This window comes from Acinonyx jubatus, chromosome A1 (assembly GCF_027475565.1).
Source record: "Acinonyx jubatus isolate Ajub_Pintada_27869175 chromosome A1, VMU_Ajub_asm_v1.0, whole genome shotgun sequence".
NCBI lineage: Eukaryota > Metazoa > Chordata > Mammalia > Carnivora > Felidae > Acinonyx > Acinonyx jubatus.
Window position 1 is genome coordinate 18,835,407 of NC_069380.1, and position 20,363 is coordinate 18,855,769.

At 36.5% G+C, this 20,363-nt stretch overlaps 1 protein-coding gene across 4 annotated transcripts in view; it reads right to left on the reverse strand.

Moving 5' to 3' along the window:
• LOC106972653 (phosphatidylinositol 3,4,5-trisphosphate 3-phosphatase TPTE2-like) overlaps nucleotides 1–20,363 on the reverse strand; it is a 184,659-nt gene that overhangs the window by 59,061 nt on the left and 105,235 nt on the right. For 3 of the 4 annotated variants that reach the window (XM_053214776.1, XM_027064747.2, XM_053214779.1), the window contains 7 exons: nucleotides 20,187–20,306; nucleotides 18,596–18,695; nucleotides 18,399–18,462; nucleotides 17,387–17,451; nucleotides 3,585–3,645; nucleotides 2,676–2,757; nucleotides 2,485–2,573 (listed from right to left, as the gene is read on the reverse strand). In XM_053214776.1, coding sequence (XP_053070751.1) covers nucleotides 2,485–2,573; nucleotides 2,676–2,757; nucleotides 3,585–3,645; nucleotides 17,387–17,451; nucleotides 18,399–18,462; nucleotides 18,596–18,695; nucleotides 20,187–20,306 — 581 coding nt within the window. The other variant, XM_053214784.1, reaches the window with a different exon arrangement.

Sequence of the window (20,363 nt, forward strand, 5' to 3'; positions counted from 1 at the left end):
AAGAAGGGGTTATAAGTCAATGAGGGAATAAATGAGCCTGCTATCTATGGGGTTAGGACAACTGTCTGTCCATATGAACAAAAGCACCTCCCTCCCCAAATCTCAATTAGATTAGAGGCCTAAGTGTAAAAAATAAAACTTTAATATTTTATAAGTAATAGAATACCTTCACTAACTCAGTGTACAGCCTGGATTTCTTAAACATGACAAAAAGCACAAACCACACACACACACACACACACACACACACACACACAAACCATAACCACATACACACACACACAAAAACACACACACTGATAAATTTCACTACATGCAAAATTATAAATATTTATTTTTTAAATTGTATTTAAATCCAAGCTAATTAACATAGTGTAGAATGGTTTCTGTGACAAAATAAATCATAATCAAGTTAAAAGACACAGTGGGAGGAGATATTTATAATATAAACTACTAATAAAAAACAGCATCCATTTTTTACAGCTGAGTAATATTCCATTGCATGTGTATGTATACACACACATACACCCCCCCACATCTCTTTTGTCCATTCATCAATAGATGAGTATCTATTGATGGACATTTGGCTTGCTTCTAGATCTTGGCTATTGTACATAATGCTGCAATGTATATAGGGGTGCATAGGTCTTTTCAAACTAGTGTTTTTATTTTAACATTGTGTGTCAACTATACTAAAAAATTAGCATCCGCTTTATTTAAAGTAGTCTCATAAATCAATAGTAAAATATTCTGACTATCATGATACTACTAGTAATGTATAGGCACCAACCACCAAGAAGAGAGCAAAATCAATATGAATGAAAACTTGAAAAAAAGAGGCTACTCTGGTGCCTACCACCTGAATGCCAGCCCCCAAGCAATCCTAAAGGAAAGTCAATGAAAGACATGTGAACACAGAACAGTTTTAAGTCCCCTCTCAGAAAAAATTTAAAAATGAAATTTGAAATGAATGTTTATCCTTCAAGCAGGGAATTAGCTTTAATTAAAAGAAAACAGAAGTCAGTTGCATGCATGAGAGATAATATTTTAGGTTGAGCTACGTGAAATGACCATTTTTGTAAATAAGAGATGGTCAAAAACTGGCAATTCCGTATGGTTCCACCTATGGTCTTCATTTCTCTGTGGTATTATAAATTACATATCCAGAACATTTCAACCTATGGAACTAAAGACAGAATCTACCTACTAGTTAATGGGCTTGAAATAAGTTTTCAGGTAAGACTAAAACTTGATTCTACTCAATTACATAAGGCAGTTTTATTTTATTTTATTTTATTTTATTTTATTTTATTTTATTTTATTTTATTATTTTTTACCTTTTAAGGCAGTTTTAAAGTATTGTGTTTTCCTGGAATACAATAAAAAACTGTTTTGTAGCCTACTAAAAATGTACTTCTTTGTCAAAAATTATAAAATATGCTTAGATGATTATTAAAGCCTAAAGCTGAATGAGAGAAAAATCTAACTCGACTTAAATTGATTGAATTTACAAAACTTTTTTTCCATCTTACCTCACCAAAATCAACTTCTTTGTATCTCTATGCTATAAAAATTCCGCTGATTTTTGGTTTCTGAAATAGCATCACTGTTGGCTCCTTAACTTTAAAAGGTTCTCACAAAATTTAAGAACAATCTTCAATAAAAGTGTTCTGAGTTTCTAAAATTAAACATGTTTTTATTTTCATAGATATTTTGGCAAATCAAAAATGAAGAAACGCAAGCAGTCAGAAACAAGAAAAAAATATGCTCAATCTTCCTTACTTCTGTTATTCCTATTTTCTTCCCTTCCTTAGTCTTTACCGTCCATCCTCCCTCCTTCCTCTTTCCTTTGCTTCCTTCAGTCTTGAAGCTAACATCAACAAATGTTAATAACTGGGATGCCTATGGGGCGCCTGGGTGGCTCAGTAGGTTAATCCTCCGACTTCGGCTCAGGTCATGATCTCACGGTTCATGGGTTTGAGTCCTGCATCGGGCTCTGCGCTGACAGCTCAGAGCCTGGAGCCTGCTTTGGATTCTGTGTCTCCCTCTCTCTCTGCCCCTCCCCCTTCATACTCTGTCTCTCTCTCCTTCAAAAATAAATAAACATCAAAAATATAAAGTTAAAAAAAATAACTGGGGTGCCTGGGTGGCTGAGTCAATTAAGCATCTGACTTCAGCTCAGGTCATGATCCCACAGTTCATGAGTTTGAGCCCCGCATTGGCCTCTGTGATGACAGCTCAGAGCTTGGAGCCTGCTTCGGATTCTGGGTCTCCCTCTCCCTCTCTCTCTGCCTCTCCCCCACTCACACTCTGTCTCTGTTTCTCTCTCAAAAAATAAATAATAAATATTTTTTAAAAATTGTTAAATATGTTAATAACTATTAATACTAATTAACAGCAGTATATATCTTGTTCTTGTACTTTAATGTATTAACATTTAGAAAAAGAGAAATTTTAGAAATTTAGAAAAAAGAGAGTTTTTACCTTTGCCTCCCTTACAGTGAATTGCTATGATGTTTTCATCATCTTGAGCCATCCACTCATCTACTTCTTTGGTGAATGCCAACATCTCACTGATTTCAAATGCAAAATTTTTAGTTGAATTAAAATACACCCACAAATCAAGGCCAGGGTATTTAGCTTTCTTTTGACAGCCAACTTGGCATAAAACTTACCTTAGTGTGGGGACATTGTGATCATCAATCATGATTCGCCGGACCCTGTAATGGAAGTACTTAGGATCATAGGCTCTTTCACCTACAAGAAATGATGCATGGGTCATATTTCTATGCCTAATGACATAGTAAAGGATCAAGTTATGAATAAGTCATACTTTTGTATTATAAATTCCTTATCCACCTTTAAAAGGTTTCTGACTGGCTCTTGCTGCTGTAAGAATATTAAGAGTCTGAAAAACAGAGATAGTAGTGGTTTGTCCACCTTGAGTAACCTAAGCACAACTTATTTGGGTCTAACAGACCTTACTTTTAATTTTCTATCAGGCTATTCATCATGTTATCATAGGGTAGAGAGACACCACAGAGCTGAAGCAAAAGTGGCCAACCCGAGTGCTTGCCTCCTGGAAATGTCTATTTAATATGCAGGAAAAGTCAAGAGAGGCAGCGTAGTAAACTGGGATATAATCTGCTTTCTACAGGGTTTTACTCTTTGAGCGTATTTCCCCTTGTTTATTGACTACTTGCATTTTTTTAAAATTTGGGCTTTGCTGTCCTCGTACCGCACTCGTAGTGAATTAGAAATGTATTCGTTGAATTGCCTGTCTTCAAAACACGAGCTGGCAGGAAAAATAGAAGTATTTTCCTAAACCTAATACCATTAGGGCAGATTCTACCTCCCATGGCTCTGCCTCCACTTAAGCCCCCTGCCTCCCTCACCAGGGCATGTATGCCGTTGATCAGTCTTTTCCTACCAAATAGAGCCAGTGCAACACAGAGATTTTCAAACTCACTTTCCACCGCCACCAAATACTTATGATTAAATGACATGTAAAAGCAGAATCATCTTCTTTTATGCAGTGATCTGCTTTCCGTTGATGGTAGCAAACTATCTGACTATGTACATACTGCATAGATTATAGACTTGATAGTGGTCTTGATGTTTGGTATCCAGGAACCGCACAACTTCCTAGAAAAAAATAGGCACACATGTTACATAAATGCACATGGCACCAACATAAACCATTCCTTAGGAGGAAGCTGAAGTGGTCATAACCTTTTTTTTTCTTTTGAAGTTTATTTATTTATTTTGAGAGAGAGAGAGAGCACAAGAGGGGGGTAGGAGCAGAGAAAGAGAAAGAGGGAGAGGGAGAGGGAGAGGGAGAGGGAGAGGGAGAGGGAGGGAGGGAGGGAGGGAGGGAGGAGAGAGAGAGAGAGAGAGAATCCCAAGCAGGCTCTGCACTAAGAGTGCACAAGGGGCTAAAACTCATGAACTGTGAGATCATGACCTGAACCAAAATAAGCAGTTGGATGCTTAACTGACTGAGGCACCCAGGTGCCCTTGGTCATTACCTTTTATTCACTTGTCCCTCACTTGGCAGCTTTTAGGGGAGATTTAGGGAATATAAGAGTATGTAAATTCCAAGTCCCATCTCATCCACTGATGGTTTTCAAATAGCCTACAAAGTTGTGCTTGACTACTCTGATTAACCTCTACTATAAATACACACTGTTTAAAGCTACCAGAGAAAGTAAACTGGCTTTAAGTAAATTTGTTCTGAATTATAAATTCACAGTAATATATGGTTCTTATTTTCTGAATAGGTTTTCTTAGATAATGAGTTGGATATTATAATTTATGTATGCACTGTTTAAATGAATAAATAAATGCAAAAATGTACAGTATGATTGCGTGTGATATGCATGACACTGGACATGTGTGATATACATGATGTGATATTGTATGATTATGGTATTATATGCATGATAGAAAAATAAATATTTTTATTATATTAAATTATTAATTATATTAAATTTTAGTTAAGTGGTGGCAATATGGAGATTTTGGGGGGTCATCTGTGTTTTCATATTTTCTAAAATGAATACACACATGTGCATATGTGCATATATGTATATAGACACAAATTTGTGCATATATGTGTAACTTTTCAAATAGACATAATTTAAAATGGTTACTATCACCATACTAATACAATATTTCCAGCAAATTTATCCATCTGAAATATACACATATGCATGTCTCTGTACAACAAAAGGACTATAAAAAAGCTCAAAAATTGATGACTATAGTACCCTGAGCAATGTTTACTGGCTTCGTATTGGGGAAAAGACAAATTAAGATATCAAACTGATCAATTGGTTAAATTGTCAGGAGGAAATAGTAAGTCAAAAAGATAAATGCTTCAAGTCTGCATACAACTGGAACGGTGGGGGGGGGGGCTAAATAGACTCATACACATCAAAAATTCATGAGCTCCTTTACACCAAAATAAAATCCAGATTGATTGAGGAATATAAAGAAAATTTAAGTGAATATTAACCAGTTCTTTGGATAAGAAAAAGCACTGTTAAATCAGTGGAAGATCAACAGACAACACATTTAGGTTTGACTTTATAAAAATTTGAAATTTCTATTTTAAAAAAATGTTACAGTATAACAAACATTAATAGGGGAGAATATTTTTCAGATAAAAAATTGAGTGAAGGGGGACTATGCCTAGTATCATCTATACATTAGTTATACTAGTATAAACTAGTAACTTATAATAACAATGTAAATAGTATTCTGTCAACCTATAGACAAGTGGATCTAGGACATAAATAAAATCATAAAAGAGAAAATCTAACTGTGTAACAACCTACCTAGATAAATATTCAGCCTCACCAATAAAGAAGTCTAAAACAACAATAAAATCCCATTTTCACCCATGAAATTAGCCTTTTCCTTTTTAATGACAAAATCCAATGCTGGCAACATTTTTTTTTTAGAGAAAATCATAGCAGAAATAAATGAAATAGTCTTAAAGAATAGAAAAGGTCAATGAAATGAAGAGCTGATTCTTTCAAAATGTAAAAAAAAAATCAATAAATCTTTAGTCAGACTGATCAAGAAAAAAAAGGAACCAAATGAAACTAGAAACAAAAGAGGTAACAAAAAACACTACAGAGATACAAAGGATTATAAGCAAGTACTACAAAAAATTATATGCCAACAAATTGGATAACCTAGAAAAAATAAATGAACTCCTAGAAACGTACAATTTTCCTAAACTGAATCAGGAAGAAATGTGAATTTGAAAACCAAATTACTACTAACAAAATTGAACTGTTAACCAAAAAACTCCCAACAAACAAAATTCCAGGACCGGATAGATTCACAGGTGAATTTACCAAATATTTAAAGAAAAGTTAATACCAATTCTCTTTAGTTGATTACAAAAAATATCAAAGCAAGGAGAGCTTTGAACTACATTCTATGAGGCCAGCATTACCCTGGTACCAAAACCAGAGACATTATAAGAAAGAAAGAAGGAAGGAAAGAAAACTACAGAACAGTATCACATAGAACATAGAAGCAAAAATTCTCAACAAAATATTATCAAACCACATTCAATAATACGGTAAAAGGATCATCTACCATGATCAAGTGGGATATATTCTGGAGTTGCAAGGATGGCTCAATATTTGCAAATCAATCACTGATATACCAAGTCAACAAAATGAAGTATAAAAATTATATGATCATCTTGGTAGGTACAGAAAAATCTTGTGACAAAATTCAACTTTCATTCATGATAAAACTAAAAAAACTGGGGTTAGAGAGCACATAACTCAACATAATAAAGATCATATATGACAAACATACATAGTGGTGAAAAACTGAGAATTTTTCCTCTAAGATCAGAAACAAGATAGGGATGTCTACTCTCACCACTTTTATTCAACATGCTAGTTACTGAAAGCTCTAGCCACAGCAATAAGACAAAGAAAAAAAAAGCATCCAAATTGGTAAGGAAGAAGTTACTGTCACTATTTGCAGATGATATGATACTACACATAGAAAATCCTAAATACCCTACCAAAAAGCTATTAGTATGTATGAATTCAGTGAAGTTGCAAGATGCAAAATTAATACATAGAAAGCCATTATGTTTTTGTAACTAATAATGAAATAGCAGAAAAAGAAAACAATTCTATTTATAATTGCACCAAAAAGAATACCTAAAAATATACTTAACAAAGGAGGTGAAGGATCTGTTTTCTGAAAACTATAAAACTCTGATGAGGGCGCCTGGGTGGCTCAGTCAGTTAAGCATCTGACTTCGGCTCAGGTCATGATCTCACGGTTTGTGGGTTCAAGCCCCATGTTGGGCTGTCTGCTGTCAGCACAGAACCTGTTTCAGATCCTCTGTCTCCTCTCTCTCTGTCCCTCCCCTGCTAGAGCTCTCAATCTCTATCAAAAATAAACATTTAAAAAAACACTGATGAAAGAAATTGAAGAAAAAAGGAGTAAATGAAGAGATATTCCAGGCTCATAGATTGGAATAATTAATCTTGTTAAAATATCCATACTCCCCAAAGCAGTCTAAGATTCAATGCAATACCTATCAAAACACCAACAGCATCATTCACAGAACTAGAACAAATAGTCCTAAAATCTGTATGGAACCATGAAGATCTCAAAAAGCCAAAGCAATCTTGAGAAAAAAGAACAAATCTGGAGGTATCACAATCCTGTATTTCAAGATACACTACAAAGCTGTTGTAATCAAAATAGTATTGTACTAGCACAAAAATAGACACATAGACAAACAGAACAGAACAGAGAGCCCAGAAATAAATCCACACTTATAGGGATAATTAATCTAGGAAAAAGGAGGCAAGAATATACACTGAGGAAAAGACAGTCTCTTCAACAGGTGGTACTGACAAAATTGGACAGCTACAAGCAAAAGAATGCAATGACCACTTTCTTACACCATACACAAAAATAAACACACTGGATTAAAGACTTAAATGTGAGACCTGAAACCATAAAACCCCTTGTAGAAAACATAGGCAATATGCTCTTTGACATCAACTATAACAATATCTTTCTAGATATGTGTCCTCAGGCAAGGGAAACACAAGCAAATATAAACCATTGGGATTACTCCCAAATAAGAAGTTTTTGCATGGTGAAGGAAATCATCAACAAAACAAAAAAGCAAGCTACTGAATAGAAGAAGACATTTGCAGAAATATCTGATAAGGGGTTAATATGAAAAATACATTAAGAACTTACACAACTCAACACCAAAAAATAAATGATTCAATTGAAAATGGGAAGACAACATGAATAGACATTTTTCAAAGACCAACAGATGACCATTCAGATGGCCAACAGACACATGAAAGATGCTGAACATCACTTATCATCAGGGAAATCAAAACCACAATGAGATATTTACACCTGTCAGAATAGCTAAAATCAAAATGACAAGAAATAACAAGTATTGATGAGGATGTAGAGAAAAAGGAACCCTTGTGCACTGGTGATAGGAATGCAAATTGGTACAGCCACTGTGGAAAAAAGTATGGAGGTTCCTCAAAAAATTAAAAACAAAATTACCGTATGATCCAGTAATTTCACTATTGGGTTACCTAAAGAAAACAAAAACACTAATTCAAAAAGATTATCTGTACTTCTATGTTTATTTCAGCATTATTCATAATAGCTAAGATGTGGAAGAAACCCAAGTGTCCATCAACAGATGAATGAATAAACAAGAGGTGGTACACACACACACACACACACACACACACACACACTACTACTGAGCCATAAAAAAGAATGAGATCTTGCCATTTGCAACAACATGGATGAACCTAGAGGGTATTTTGCTTAGTGAAAGTCAGACTGAGAAAAACAAACACCATATGATTTTACTTGTGTTTTGAATCTAAAAACAAAACAAAACAAACAAACAAACAAAAAGCAGAGCCAGACCCATAAATACAGAGAACAAATTGATGTTTCCCAGAGGAGAGAGGAGTGCGGGGATGGACAAAATACATGAAGGCAAGTGGGAGATACAGGCCTCCAGTTATGGAATGAGTAAGACATATGGATAAAAGGTACAGCATAGGGAATATAGTCAATGGTATAATAGTGTTTTATGGTGACAGATGGTAACTACACTTGTGGTGAGCACAGCATAACATACAGACTTTTCAAATCACTATGCTGTATACCTGAAACTAATGTGACATTGTATGTCAACTACACATCAGTAAAAAAAGAAAGAGGTGCCTGGGTAGGTCAGTCAGTTGAGCACCCAACTCTTATTTTCAGCTCAGTCATGATCTCATGGTTGTGATATTGAGACCCGCAATGCGCTCTGCGCAGGATATGGAGCCTGCTTAAGATTCTCTCTCTCCCTCTCCCTCTGTTCCCAGCTGCCCCCACTTGCTTGCTTGCTTGCTCTCTCTCTCAAAACAAAACAAAACAAAACAAAAAGAATGGGAAATTGAAGGTCAATATCTCTCATTAACATATACAAAAAGTTGTACATAAAATATTAGCCAATAGAAAGTAGTGGTAAGTAAATAATATATTAAGACCAAAGGGGAGCTTATTCTAGGAATAAAAAAGGTTGGCTTTACATTTGAAAATAACAGAATAACAGAGAAAAACCTTTCATTATCTCCATACACATAGAAAAAGTATCTGACACGTTCACCAATTCATGATTCAACTCCTAGCACAGTAGAAATAAATAAAACTTTCTTAATCTGATAAAGAACATGTACAAAAAAACTTCTGTAAAACATCATTTTAATAGCGGAATTTCTAATTCTTTCCATTTAAGTTTGGAAACAAGGAATGGTATCTGCTCTTAGTACTAGTCAACATTACAAGTGGAGGTCCTAGACAATTCAATAAAGAAAAAAACTAAAAGTATACTAAGAAAGTAATTTGATATGATTATATACATAAAAAGTTCAAGGAATATACAAATTACTAAAATGAATCCATGAATTAACATTTTGTGATCTTTTGTTTATTTCTATTTTTAAATTTTAATTCCATTGTAATTAACAAAGTGTTATATTGGTTGCAGGTGTATAAATAGTAATTCAACAGTTCCATAATTCTCAGTGTTCATCAGGATAAGAGTACTCTTAATCTTCCTTACCTATTTTACCCATCTCCCCACTTGCCTCCCCTCTGGTAACAACCTGTATTCTCTGTACTAGCTCCATCCATGTTGTTGCAAATGGTGAGATTTCATTCTTTTTTATGGCTGTATAACATTCCATTACATACCCATATATATCCATATCTATCCATTCATCTATTGGTGGTCATGAGTTGCTTCCACAGTTTGGCTATTGTAAATAATGCTGCAATAAACATACGGGTGCACGTATGATTTCAAATTAGTATTTTTGTATTCTTTGAGTAGTAGTGTGATCACCCAGTAGTGTGATTCCTGGATCATAGAATATGTTTACTTTTAATTTTTTGAGGAATCTACATACTGTTTTTCAGAGTGGCTGTCCCAGTTTGCATTCCCACCAACAATGCAAAAGGGTTCCCCTTTCTCTGCATCCTTGCCAACATCTGTAGTTGTTACTTTTAGCCATCCTGACAGGTGTGAGGTATTATCTCATTATGGTTTGGATTTGTATTTCTCTGATGAGTGATGTTGAGCATTTTTTCATGTGTCTGTAAGCCATCTGGATGTCTTCTTTGAAAAAATGTCTTTTCATGTCTTCTGCCCATTTCGTCACTGGATTGTTTGTTTTTTGGGTGTTAAGTTTGAGAAGTTCTTTATAGATTTTGGATACTAGCCCTTTATCAGATGTGTCATCTCCAAATATCTTCTCCCATTCCCATAGGCTGCCTTTTAGTTTTGTTGATGGTTTTGTTCATTGTGCAGAAGATTTTATCTTGATGAAGTCTTAGTTCATTTTTGCTTTTGTTTCCCTTGCCTCCAGAGACATGTCTAGTAAGAAGATGCTGCAGCTGAGGTCAAAGAGGTTGCTGCCTGTTATCTCCTCTTGGATTTTGATGGTTTCCTGTCTTACATTTAGGTCTTTCATCCATTTTGAATTTATATTTGTGTATGGTGTAAAAAAGTGGTCCATTTTCATTCTTCTTTATGTTGCTGTCCAGTTTTCTCAACACCATTTATTGAAGAGATTTTCTTCCCATTGGATATTCTTTCCTGCTTTGTTGAAGATTAATTGATCATATAGTTGTGGGCCCATTTCTGGCTATTCTGTCCTGTTCCATTGATCTATTTTGTGCCAGTATACTGTTTTGATGACCACAGCTTTGCAATATAGCTTAAAATCCAGAATCATGATACCTCCAGCTTGGCTTTTCTTCTTCAGGTCTGTTTTGGCTATCTGGGGTCTTTTGTGGTGACATACAAATTTTAGGATTGTTTGTTCTAGATCTATGAAAAATACTGGTAGTATTTTGATAGGTATTGCATTAAATGTGTAGATTGGGGTAGTATAAACATTTTCACAATGTTTGTTCTTCTAATCCATGAGCATGAAATGTTTTTCCATTTCTTTGTGTCCTCTTTCAATTTCTTTCATAAGAGTTCTATAGTTCTCAGAATACAGCTCTTTTACCTCTTTGGTTAGGTTTATTTGTAAGTGTCTTATTGTTTTTGGTGCAATTGTAAATGGGATTGATTCCTTGATTTCTTCTTCTGTTGCTTCATTATTGGTGTATAGAAATGCAACAGATTTCTGTACATTGATTTTATATCCTGTGACTTTGCTGAATTCATGTATTAGTTCTAGCAATTTTTTGGTGGAGTCTTTCAGATTTTCCACGTAGAGTATCATGTCATCTGCGAAGAGTGAAAGTCTGTCTTCTTTCTTGCCAACTTGAATGCCTTTTATTTCTTTTTGTTGTCTGCTTGCTGAGGCTAATACTTCCAGTACTATGTTAAATTGTAATGGTGAATGGATATCCCTGTCTTGTTTCTGACCTTAGAGGAAAAGCTCTCACAGTTTTTCCCCACTGAGGATATTAGCTGTGGGTCTTTTGTATATGGCCTTTGTGATGAGGTATGGTCCATCTATACCTATTTTGTTGTGGTGTTTTTTTTTTTTTTTATCAAGAATGGATATTGTATTTGTCAAATGTTTTTTCTGCATCTATTGAGAGGATCATATGGTACTTACCATTTCTTTTATTAATGTGGTATATCATGTTGATTGATTTGCAAATATTGAACTACTCTGCAGCCTAGGAATATATCCCACTCGATCATGGTGAATAATTCTTTTAATGTACTGTTTGATTCAACTTGCTAGCATCTTGTTGAGAATGTTTGCATTCATGTTCATCAGGGATTATTGCCCTGTAATTCTCCTTTTTAGTGGGGTCTTTGTCTGGTTTTGCAATCAAGGTAATGCTGGCCTTGTAGGAGAGAGTTTGGAAGTTTTCCTTCCACTTCTGTTTTTTGGAACAGTTTGAGAAGAATGGGTATTAACTCTTCTTACTCTGGTAGAATTCCCCTGGGAAGCCATCCAGCCCTGGACTTCTGTTTATTAGGAGTTTTGAATCCTGATTCAATTTCTTTGCTGGTTTTGGGTCTGTTCAAATTTTCTATTTCTTCATGTTTTAGTTTCGGTAATTTGTATGTTTCTAGACATTTGTCCATTTTTTCCACATTGCACAGTCTGTTGGCATATAATTTTTCATAATATTTTCTTATAATTGTATTTTTTGTGGCATTGGTTGTGATCTCTTTCATTTGTGATTTTATTTATTTGGGTCCTTTCTCTTTTCTTTTTGATAAGTCTGGCTTGGGATTATCAATTTTGTTAATTCAATTTTGTTAATTCAAAGAACCTGCTCTTAGTTTTGTTGATCTGTTTCTGCTTTGTTTCTCTATTATTTATTTCTGTTCTAATCTTTATTATTTCCCCTGATGGCTTTGGGCTTTATTTGCTGTTCCTTTCCTAGCTCCTTAGGTGTAAGGTTAGATTGTGTATTTCAGAGTTTTCTTGCTTCTTGAGGTAGACCTGTATGGTAATAGACTTCCCTCTTAGGACCACCTTTGCTGCATCCCAAAGGTTTTGGATTGCTGTGTTTTCATTTTCATTTTCTTGTATGTATTTTTTTTTCTTCCTTAATTTCCTGGTTAACACATTAATTCTTTAGTAGGTCATTCTTTAACTTCCAAGTATTTGTGATCTTCCCAAATTTTTTCTTGTGGTTGACTTCAAGTGTCATACAGCATTGTACTCTGGAAATATGCATGGTATGATCTCAATCTTTTTGTACAAAAAGGGCTGATTTGTGACCCAGTATGTGATCTATTCTGGAGAATGTTCCACATTCACTCAAAAAGAATGTGTATTCCGCTGCTTTAAGATGAAATATTCCAATTAGATCTGTTAAATCCATCTGGTCATTGTGTCACTCAAAGCCATGGTTTCCTTATTGATTTTCTGCTTAGATGAGCTGTCCATGCTGTATTAATGGGGTATTAATGTTCCCTACTTGTATCATTATCAAGGGGTTTATGTTATTAATTGATTTATATATTTGGGTGTTGCAAGTTGGGGGCACCAATTTTACAATTGTTAATCTTCTTGATAGACCCCTTAATTGTGATATAATACCCTTCTTTATCTCTAGTTACAGTCTTTGGTTTAAAATCTAATTTGATATAAGTATAACTACTCCAGGTTTCTTTTGATGTCTATTAGCATGACACGTGGTTCTCCATTCCCTTTCAATCTCCAAATGTTTTTAGGTCTAAAATGAGTCTCTTGTAGGCAGCATATAGGTGGGTCTTGTTTTTTTTAGTCATTCTGATACTCTGTCTTTTGATTGGAGAATTTAGTCCATTTACATTTAGAGTGACTATTGAAAGATATGAATTTAGGGCCACTGTGTTGCCTATAGGGTTGGTGTTTCTGGTGACATTCTCTGGTTGTTTCTGGTCTTTGTTGTTTTTGGTCTTTTTTTTTCTCTAAAGAGTCCCTTGAATATTTCTTGCAGGGCTGGTTTAGTGCTTACAAACTCCTTCAGTTTTTGTCTGGGAAACTCTATCTTTCCTTCTATTCTAAATGACAGCCTTGCTGGATGAAGTATTCTTGGTTGCAGAGTTTTCCCATTAAGCATACTGAATATATCATGCCACTCCATTCTGGCCTGTCAAGTTTCTATGAACATATCTGCTGTGAACCTGATCTGTTTTCCCTTATAGGTTAAGGACTTTTTTCCCCTCGCTGCTTTCAGGATTCTTTCCCTTTCTGTGTATTTTGTGAATTTGACTATGATATATCTTGGTGATGGCTGGCTTTTGTTGAATTTAATGGGAGTTCTCTGTGCTTCTTGGATTTCAATGTTTGTTTCCTTCCCTAGATAAGGGAAGTTTTCAGCTATAAATTGTTCAAATAAACCTTCTACTCCTTTTTCTTTCTCTTCTTCTGGGACTCCTATGATACAAATGTTATTACACTTTAAGGAGTTGCTGAGTTCCCTAAGTCTACATTCATGATCCAATACCTTTCTTTCACTCTTTTTTTCAGCTTCATTATTTTCCATAATTTTATCTTCTATATCAGTGATTCATTTCTCTGCTTCACCCATCGTCAATGTCATTGCACCATTCAGTTTTGCATCTCAGTTATAGCATTGTTTTATTCCAACCTGACTCATTTTTTAGTGCTTTTATCTCTGCAGTAAGGGATTCTCTAGTGTCTTCTATGCTTTTCTCAAGCCTAGCTAGTACCCTTATAATTATTCTTTTAAATTTTGGTTCAGACATCTTACTTGTATCTGTAATGATTTAACCCCTGGTTGTGACTTCTTCCCGTTCTTTCCTTTGGGGTGAATTTTCTGTCTTGTCATTTGTCTGGCTCATTGTGTGTGTGTGTGTGTGTGTGTGTGTGTGTGTGTGTGTGTGTGTGAAAGAGAGAAGAGAGAGAGAGAGAGAGAGACTGTTAGGAAAGCCTGTTGTATTCCTGCTCCTGAGAGTAATGGCTATATTAATAAGTGTCCCCCCCAAAAAAAACCAAAAAAACAAAAACACGGAAGCTAGGTACTAGTTGTGCTTTGGTCTGCTTGCTAAAAGAAGCTAGATCTCAAAAAAAAGAAAAAAGCTAGATTCTATTTCCCCTAGAGTTGAAGTTTGCAGCAGCACTCTGTGATCACTAGACTTGGTGCATGCAAGGGGTTTATGCGGGTCTTCTGGGGGTGGGGCCTGCTGCACCCATTCTCAGGCTGACGTGCCCTAGTGGAGATGCACCTACAGGGTGCAGGGTGGTTGGGATTGGTGTAAACAGCTTCAGCCTCCATTGGGAGGCGCTGTTTTGCTCACTGATTTGGTCAGTGCTGATGGGGGGAGGGGAAAAATTACATGACCCCACTCTCTCCTCCCTGGAGCATGGAGTTCATGCCTGCTACTCTTCAGGGAGCTCACACAGAAGAGCCAAACAATCACTCTCTTGTGTCCCTGACTTCTGCTAGATCCCTGCACCCAAGTTGTCTGTCTGCCAGGTAGCAGAAGTCTGTGTTTTATCTCAGGCATGTAGCCGGGCTCCAAAACTCCAAATTTTAGATGTCTATGTGGGGTAGACCCATACTGATTCTCTGAGGGAGGGTCTCACTGAGTTGTGGCCAGTGCTGGTTTGTCCAGAAATCAGTTGTGTGACCATGCAGCAGTTTGGAGTTTATGGTAAAGTGCAACAGAAAGCCAGCACCAAGGTTGGCTGCCCTCAGCTGGTATTCTTTGTTCCTACACTAGGGTATAGGGCAGCACTTTGGTGGTGCCAGCTCTTTTTTCCCTGGAAAGGCCATGCCACCTCTCCCAAATGCACTCTAATCAGGGCAACTGTTTACCCCTGTGTGATGCAGGGGATCCTCGGACCGCACTATCCACTCACAGGTCTCTGCCCTCCTTCCTCACCAGAGCAACTCCAAGCCCACCAGGCATGATGACCCTGGTGCTGGCACGGACTCCAAAACTTCAGACTTTGCACTCCATTGCTTATAAAAACTTGCAGTAGTCAGTCCCTCTTCCTTTTCCAGTCAATGGTTTTGGGGAAGAGTTTTTCTTGAGCATTCCTCTGCGTGCACTTTCATTCTTTTCTCTCCCTCTGTTTCTCACTCACTCTTCTCTCCATGATCAGGGCTCCTTCACCTTCATGGCCCCTGTAGTTCTTTTCTCCCCCAAATCAACTCCCCGCAGGCTCCTACCTTCCACGATGTGGCTATTTTTCCATCTCTAATTGTGCAGTTTTGCTCTCTAAGTCCTCAGATCAATTTCTTGGGTGATCAAAATGATTAGATATTTATCTGGCTGTGCTCAAGGGTCAAGGCAAGCGTAGGGTCCCCCTAGGGTCCTCTGCCATCTTAACTCCTCCCCCTAAATGCAGTATTTTCAATTCACATGTTTAAAGTCATGCAAGCTGTATGACTTCCCTGTCAAAATTACTGGTTGCCAAATTTATGCTGGTTTCTTTAGCTGTATCTTTTTTGAGTTTTATATTTTCTGTTATGTAGATGTTATAGAATATAACACCATTGCTGTCTTTGTGACGTGGTGTATGATTGTATGATTTCTGTATGTAAACTGAATGCTTAAGCTTTTGATAGAGGATTCTAGAAAGCAGTTAATTTTAGTGTTATAGTGAATAAGTATAATATATAAATGTTGTAAGAACTGTACAAAAATATCGAATGTATCTCAGATTTGGGGCATAAAAAGCCAGTCAAAAAAGAAGTATTTTATGATTCCACTTATGTGAAATTCAGCAATAAGTAAATCTAATCTGTGGTAACAGAAGTTAGAATAGCAATTACCTCTAGTGTGTTGGGATATTGACTGAAAAAGAGCAAGAAATGTTCTATATATTGTTAGGGGTGTTGGTTACATGCATATAGACCTATATATAATCTCATCAAAATCCACTTAAGGTAAGTGCAATTGACAGTATTTGTTATGCCTTGACAAAAGTATAATTATACATGCATGTATATATGCAGACTTATATGTAGACATATACATATATGTACGTAATTACACCGTATTAATATATAACAAAAATATAAATTACGCTAATGAATACACAGCCACACACATATGCAAACTCCTTAAACAATGGCTTTTAACTGGAGTTTCATATTACATATCATTTTATGTTTGAAATTATTTAATACACAGACTCTAAAGCAGTATGCCTCCACTATAATTTAGGATCTCAACCTAAGAACACACATTTTATCTAAAGAATTCCCATCCTTCTCCCCGTGATAGACTACGAAAAATGGCCGTAATTTGTTGCAATTCCTGCCAGCAAGAGATGCGGTCTATTCTACGCCTTGAATCTGGACTGAGTTGTAATTTGCTTCGTACCATAGAGTGAGGTAGAAGCCATATAATACTAGTTTTGAACCTGGGCCGTTAGGGGCTCTGCATTCTTCTGCCTGCTACTTGTGGGATCTTTGCCACTGCCACCATGTGAACAAGCCTCCAACTAGTCTGCTGGAGAGTGAGACATCACGTGGAGCCATCCAACCAGGCCATTTTAGACCAGCCAATCCTCCGATTCCAAGTAGCTGCCCACAGATGGATACATTAGCCCAGCCGTGATTAGTTACACCTGGCCCTGATCAGCAGACCCACTCAGTTAAGCCCAACCCAAATTCAAATTCGGAAACCCCATTATTATGAACTAAGTAAATGGTTAATGCCAGAAGCCATTAAGTTTTTGCACGCTTCATTACATAGAAAAAGCTAATTGCTATCGATCCTTTATAATTTTTTACCTGGGAGAGCAAATTTTTACAACACTGCCCTCTCTGAGCCAGTGGTACACTTACGACTCTGTAGTCTATGTTTAGTGAGAAATATGAACATTTGTTGTGTAAATATCCTCACCTTAATGGGATTCCTATAGAAAGACTGCTGTCCAGAAGATGGGAATGACATGGCAATAATACGCTCTGGAAGTCAAAAGAGTCATTATTATGAATGTCATTATAATGTGAAACAATATATGAGAGCTTATTATATACGTAATCAGACTTCTTTTTCATAGAAAAGAAGTTTCAGGATTGAGAATGACAGAACTACCTTTCAGATAACCAAGACAATGTATTAAATTATCCAATACAATGACCATTAAACTCACATTGTGTTCCTAGGACTCAACTGGTTCCAGCCATATGTGACAAATTTGTGTTGACCTATAGTGGGAATTTATTTCTTATTTAAACACCAAAGAAAAATGAGAGATCTGGGCTCTAGGAATGGTGGCATTGGTGCTTTCCAGTGCTTCTGACTCAGAAACCTTGAGACCCCTTATTCTCTAGGGTTTGAGGAAGAGAAGAGGACTCTCTGAAATCCTTGCAACACAGGAAAACAACTAGGACTCAAATTCCAAACCAAACAAAGGGAGCCAGCTGGAAATCCATTCAATTTCCTGTAACCAAGCAGCCCGGATTTGAGAGATCAAAGCAGGTTTTCCATTGTCAGGAGGAGTAAACTACAAATATGTTGCACTACCACAGTGGCTCATATCTTCATGGGTGAAGAATGCTTTGAAATAACATGGCTCCTCAAAATAAATAAATAAACTTTAAAAAGGTCAGGAGGACACCTGGGTGGCTCAGTCAGTTAAGCGCCTGACTCTTGATTTTGGCTTAGGTAATGATCTCATGGTGAGATTGAGCCCCACATCAGGCTCTGTGCAGACAGCATGGTGTCTGCTTGGGATTCTCTCCCTCCCTCTCTCTCTGTCCCTCCCCCACTCACACATGAACACGCTCTCTCAAAATGAATAAATAAACTTTGAAAGAACATGGCTCAGACAAAACAAGAACAAAATGAACATAATTACACACAAGAAAGATTCGAAGTTAATATAAATAAACAGTTGAACTTTACAAACCAGTAACATAAGTGAGGTCTAAGTCAAATCCATCCTTCTTATATCGCCGTTTGTTTTCTGAAACCTAAGAGTTTAAAACAATCATTAACTTGCAAAACAAAAATCAATGTAAAATAAAGAATGTTATATAGATAAGTACAACCCTTGCCAGTATTTCCTGAAACAAACATTTTCTGAATCATGTTTTGGCCACTTACCAGCCTTCTGGTCAGCATTTCAAGATGTTTCTTTTGATGAGCCAGATGGAAAACTCTTATCAGAATAGTAAGTCGTAGAGATTGAAATAAAATTGCCAATCTAACAGTAAAAAGATCAATTTTTGCTTTAGAAACAGGATTTTGTCAATATGGACCAAGTCCAGAGGACTTGTTCTTAACCAGGGTGATTTTGCACATACACAACCCCCCACCAAGTCTCCTACCCACCCACCTAGGGAATACTTGGCAATGCCTGGGGATATTTTTCATTGTCATACTGTGTGTGAAGGTATGCTACTTGTATCTAGTGGGCAGAAGCCAGGAATGTTGCTAAACACCAATCAATGCACAGGACAGCCCCTATAACAAAGAACTATCTGGTCCAAACTCTCAATAGTGCTGAGGTTGAGAAACTCTGGTAGAGAGAGAAATAGTTATAAGATAGACTTAGAATTTGTGTACTGAACTTTTGTGGCTTAAGACAAGCATTTGTCAGTCATTTTCCCATCAAAAGAAACTGAGCGTTCTTGTTCACCTTTGTTATTCCCATCCGTAACAGAGGCTCACTACAGCTGCTAACATACATCGGGCAGGCAGCAGACTGAGATACTTCCCAAGTGTACTAGCTCATGTCTCTCCTACCATCAGAAAAAAACATGGCAGAGCACTGATGATTTGAATATGTGCTTCTCTAGCTTGAGTGTGCACATAATTCAGCAGGCCTGGCATGGGGCTGGAGATGTTTTTCCTTTTGCATTTCTGGCAAGTTCTTAGGTGATACTGAGGTTGCCAGAGGACCATACTGGATCCACTTATTTCAAAACAATTCCAAAAGCCTGTCATGTGATATGAAGTTTTGTTGGGAGCTGAATTAAAGTCCTGGGTTACTGGAGTGCAGAAAGAAGGTGCTGGACTAATGAGCGAGTCATCCAACATCTATATCCCAATACACATCTCCTTCCTTTTCCTCATTGCCACAGTAGCGAGAGGAAGAAAGGAGGGAAAGTCATCAGTCGCTTATACACATTTTAGTTTCCTGATAGCTAAGCAGTTCTAACTTTGCTTCAGCTTTCTTCATTTCAACTATACTGTAAGTTTCCACCTCCATGGTGCTACCTATATGACCTTGTTTTCTGTTCTACTTGCTCCTTTTTAGGAGAATCATGATGGGAGTCTCTCAAATTTTGCATATGATCAAACCAATACTCTGGATTACAGGAAAAACCCAGGAATTTCAGGTAAGGAACTTGTGATTGAAACTCAATGGGAATTTCAAAACGTAGAAAAGTTAAATTAGGTACAAGAGGCCAAGTTCCCAGTTTGTTCTTTCGGTGTTCCATGTTCTTTATTCAGCTAAAGGTGCTTAATGTGTACACCCTTCACACTTCCCAATAAACAACCATGCCTTAGTGTCCAAGTAGGTGGAAATTTTTCTAAATATTTCAGTTTTGGCAACTTAATTGGCTCATATTCAACACATTCAGACTTAGAAGGATTATACAAATGGAAAGCCACAGAAAGGCACCCCCCCCAGAAAAAAACAAAAGGGAAAAAATGAAAACTTTAAGAGAAATGATTATATGTTTCTTACCTGGGGATATCTTTAAGAACCTTAAGGTCATAAAACATATAAATTATATCAACCAGTAGAGTCACTACAATGATGACAGCATCTAAGCAGTTAAGTATATCAGAAAAATACAGTCGTATCCTGTGGTACAAAACAAAAAACATTAGTTTATGCTCCTTCAAAGAGGAGATAGGGATA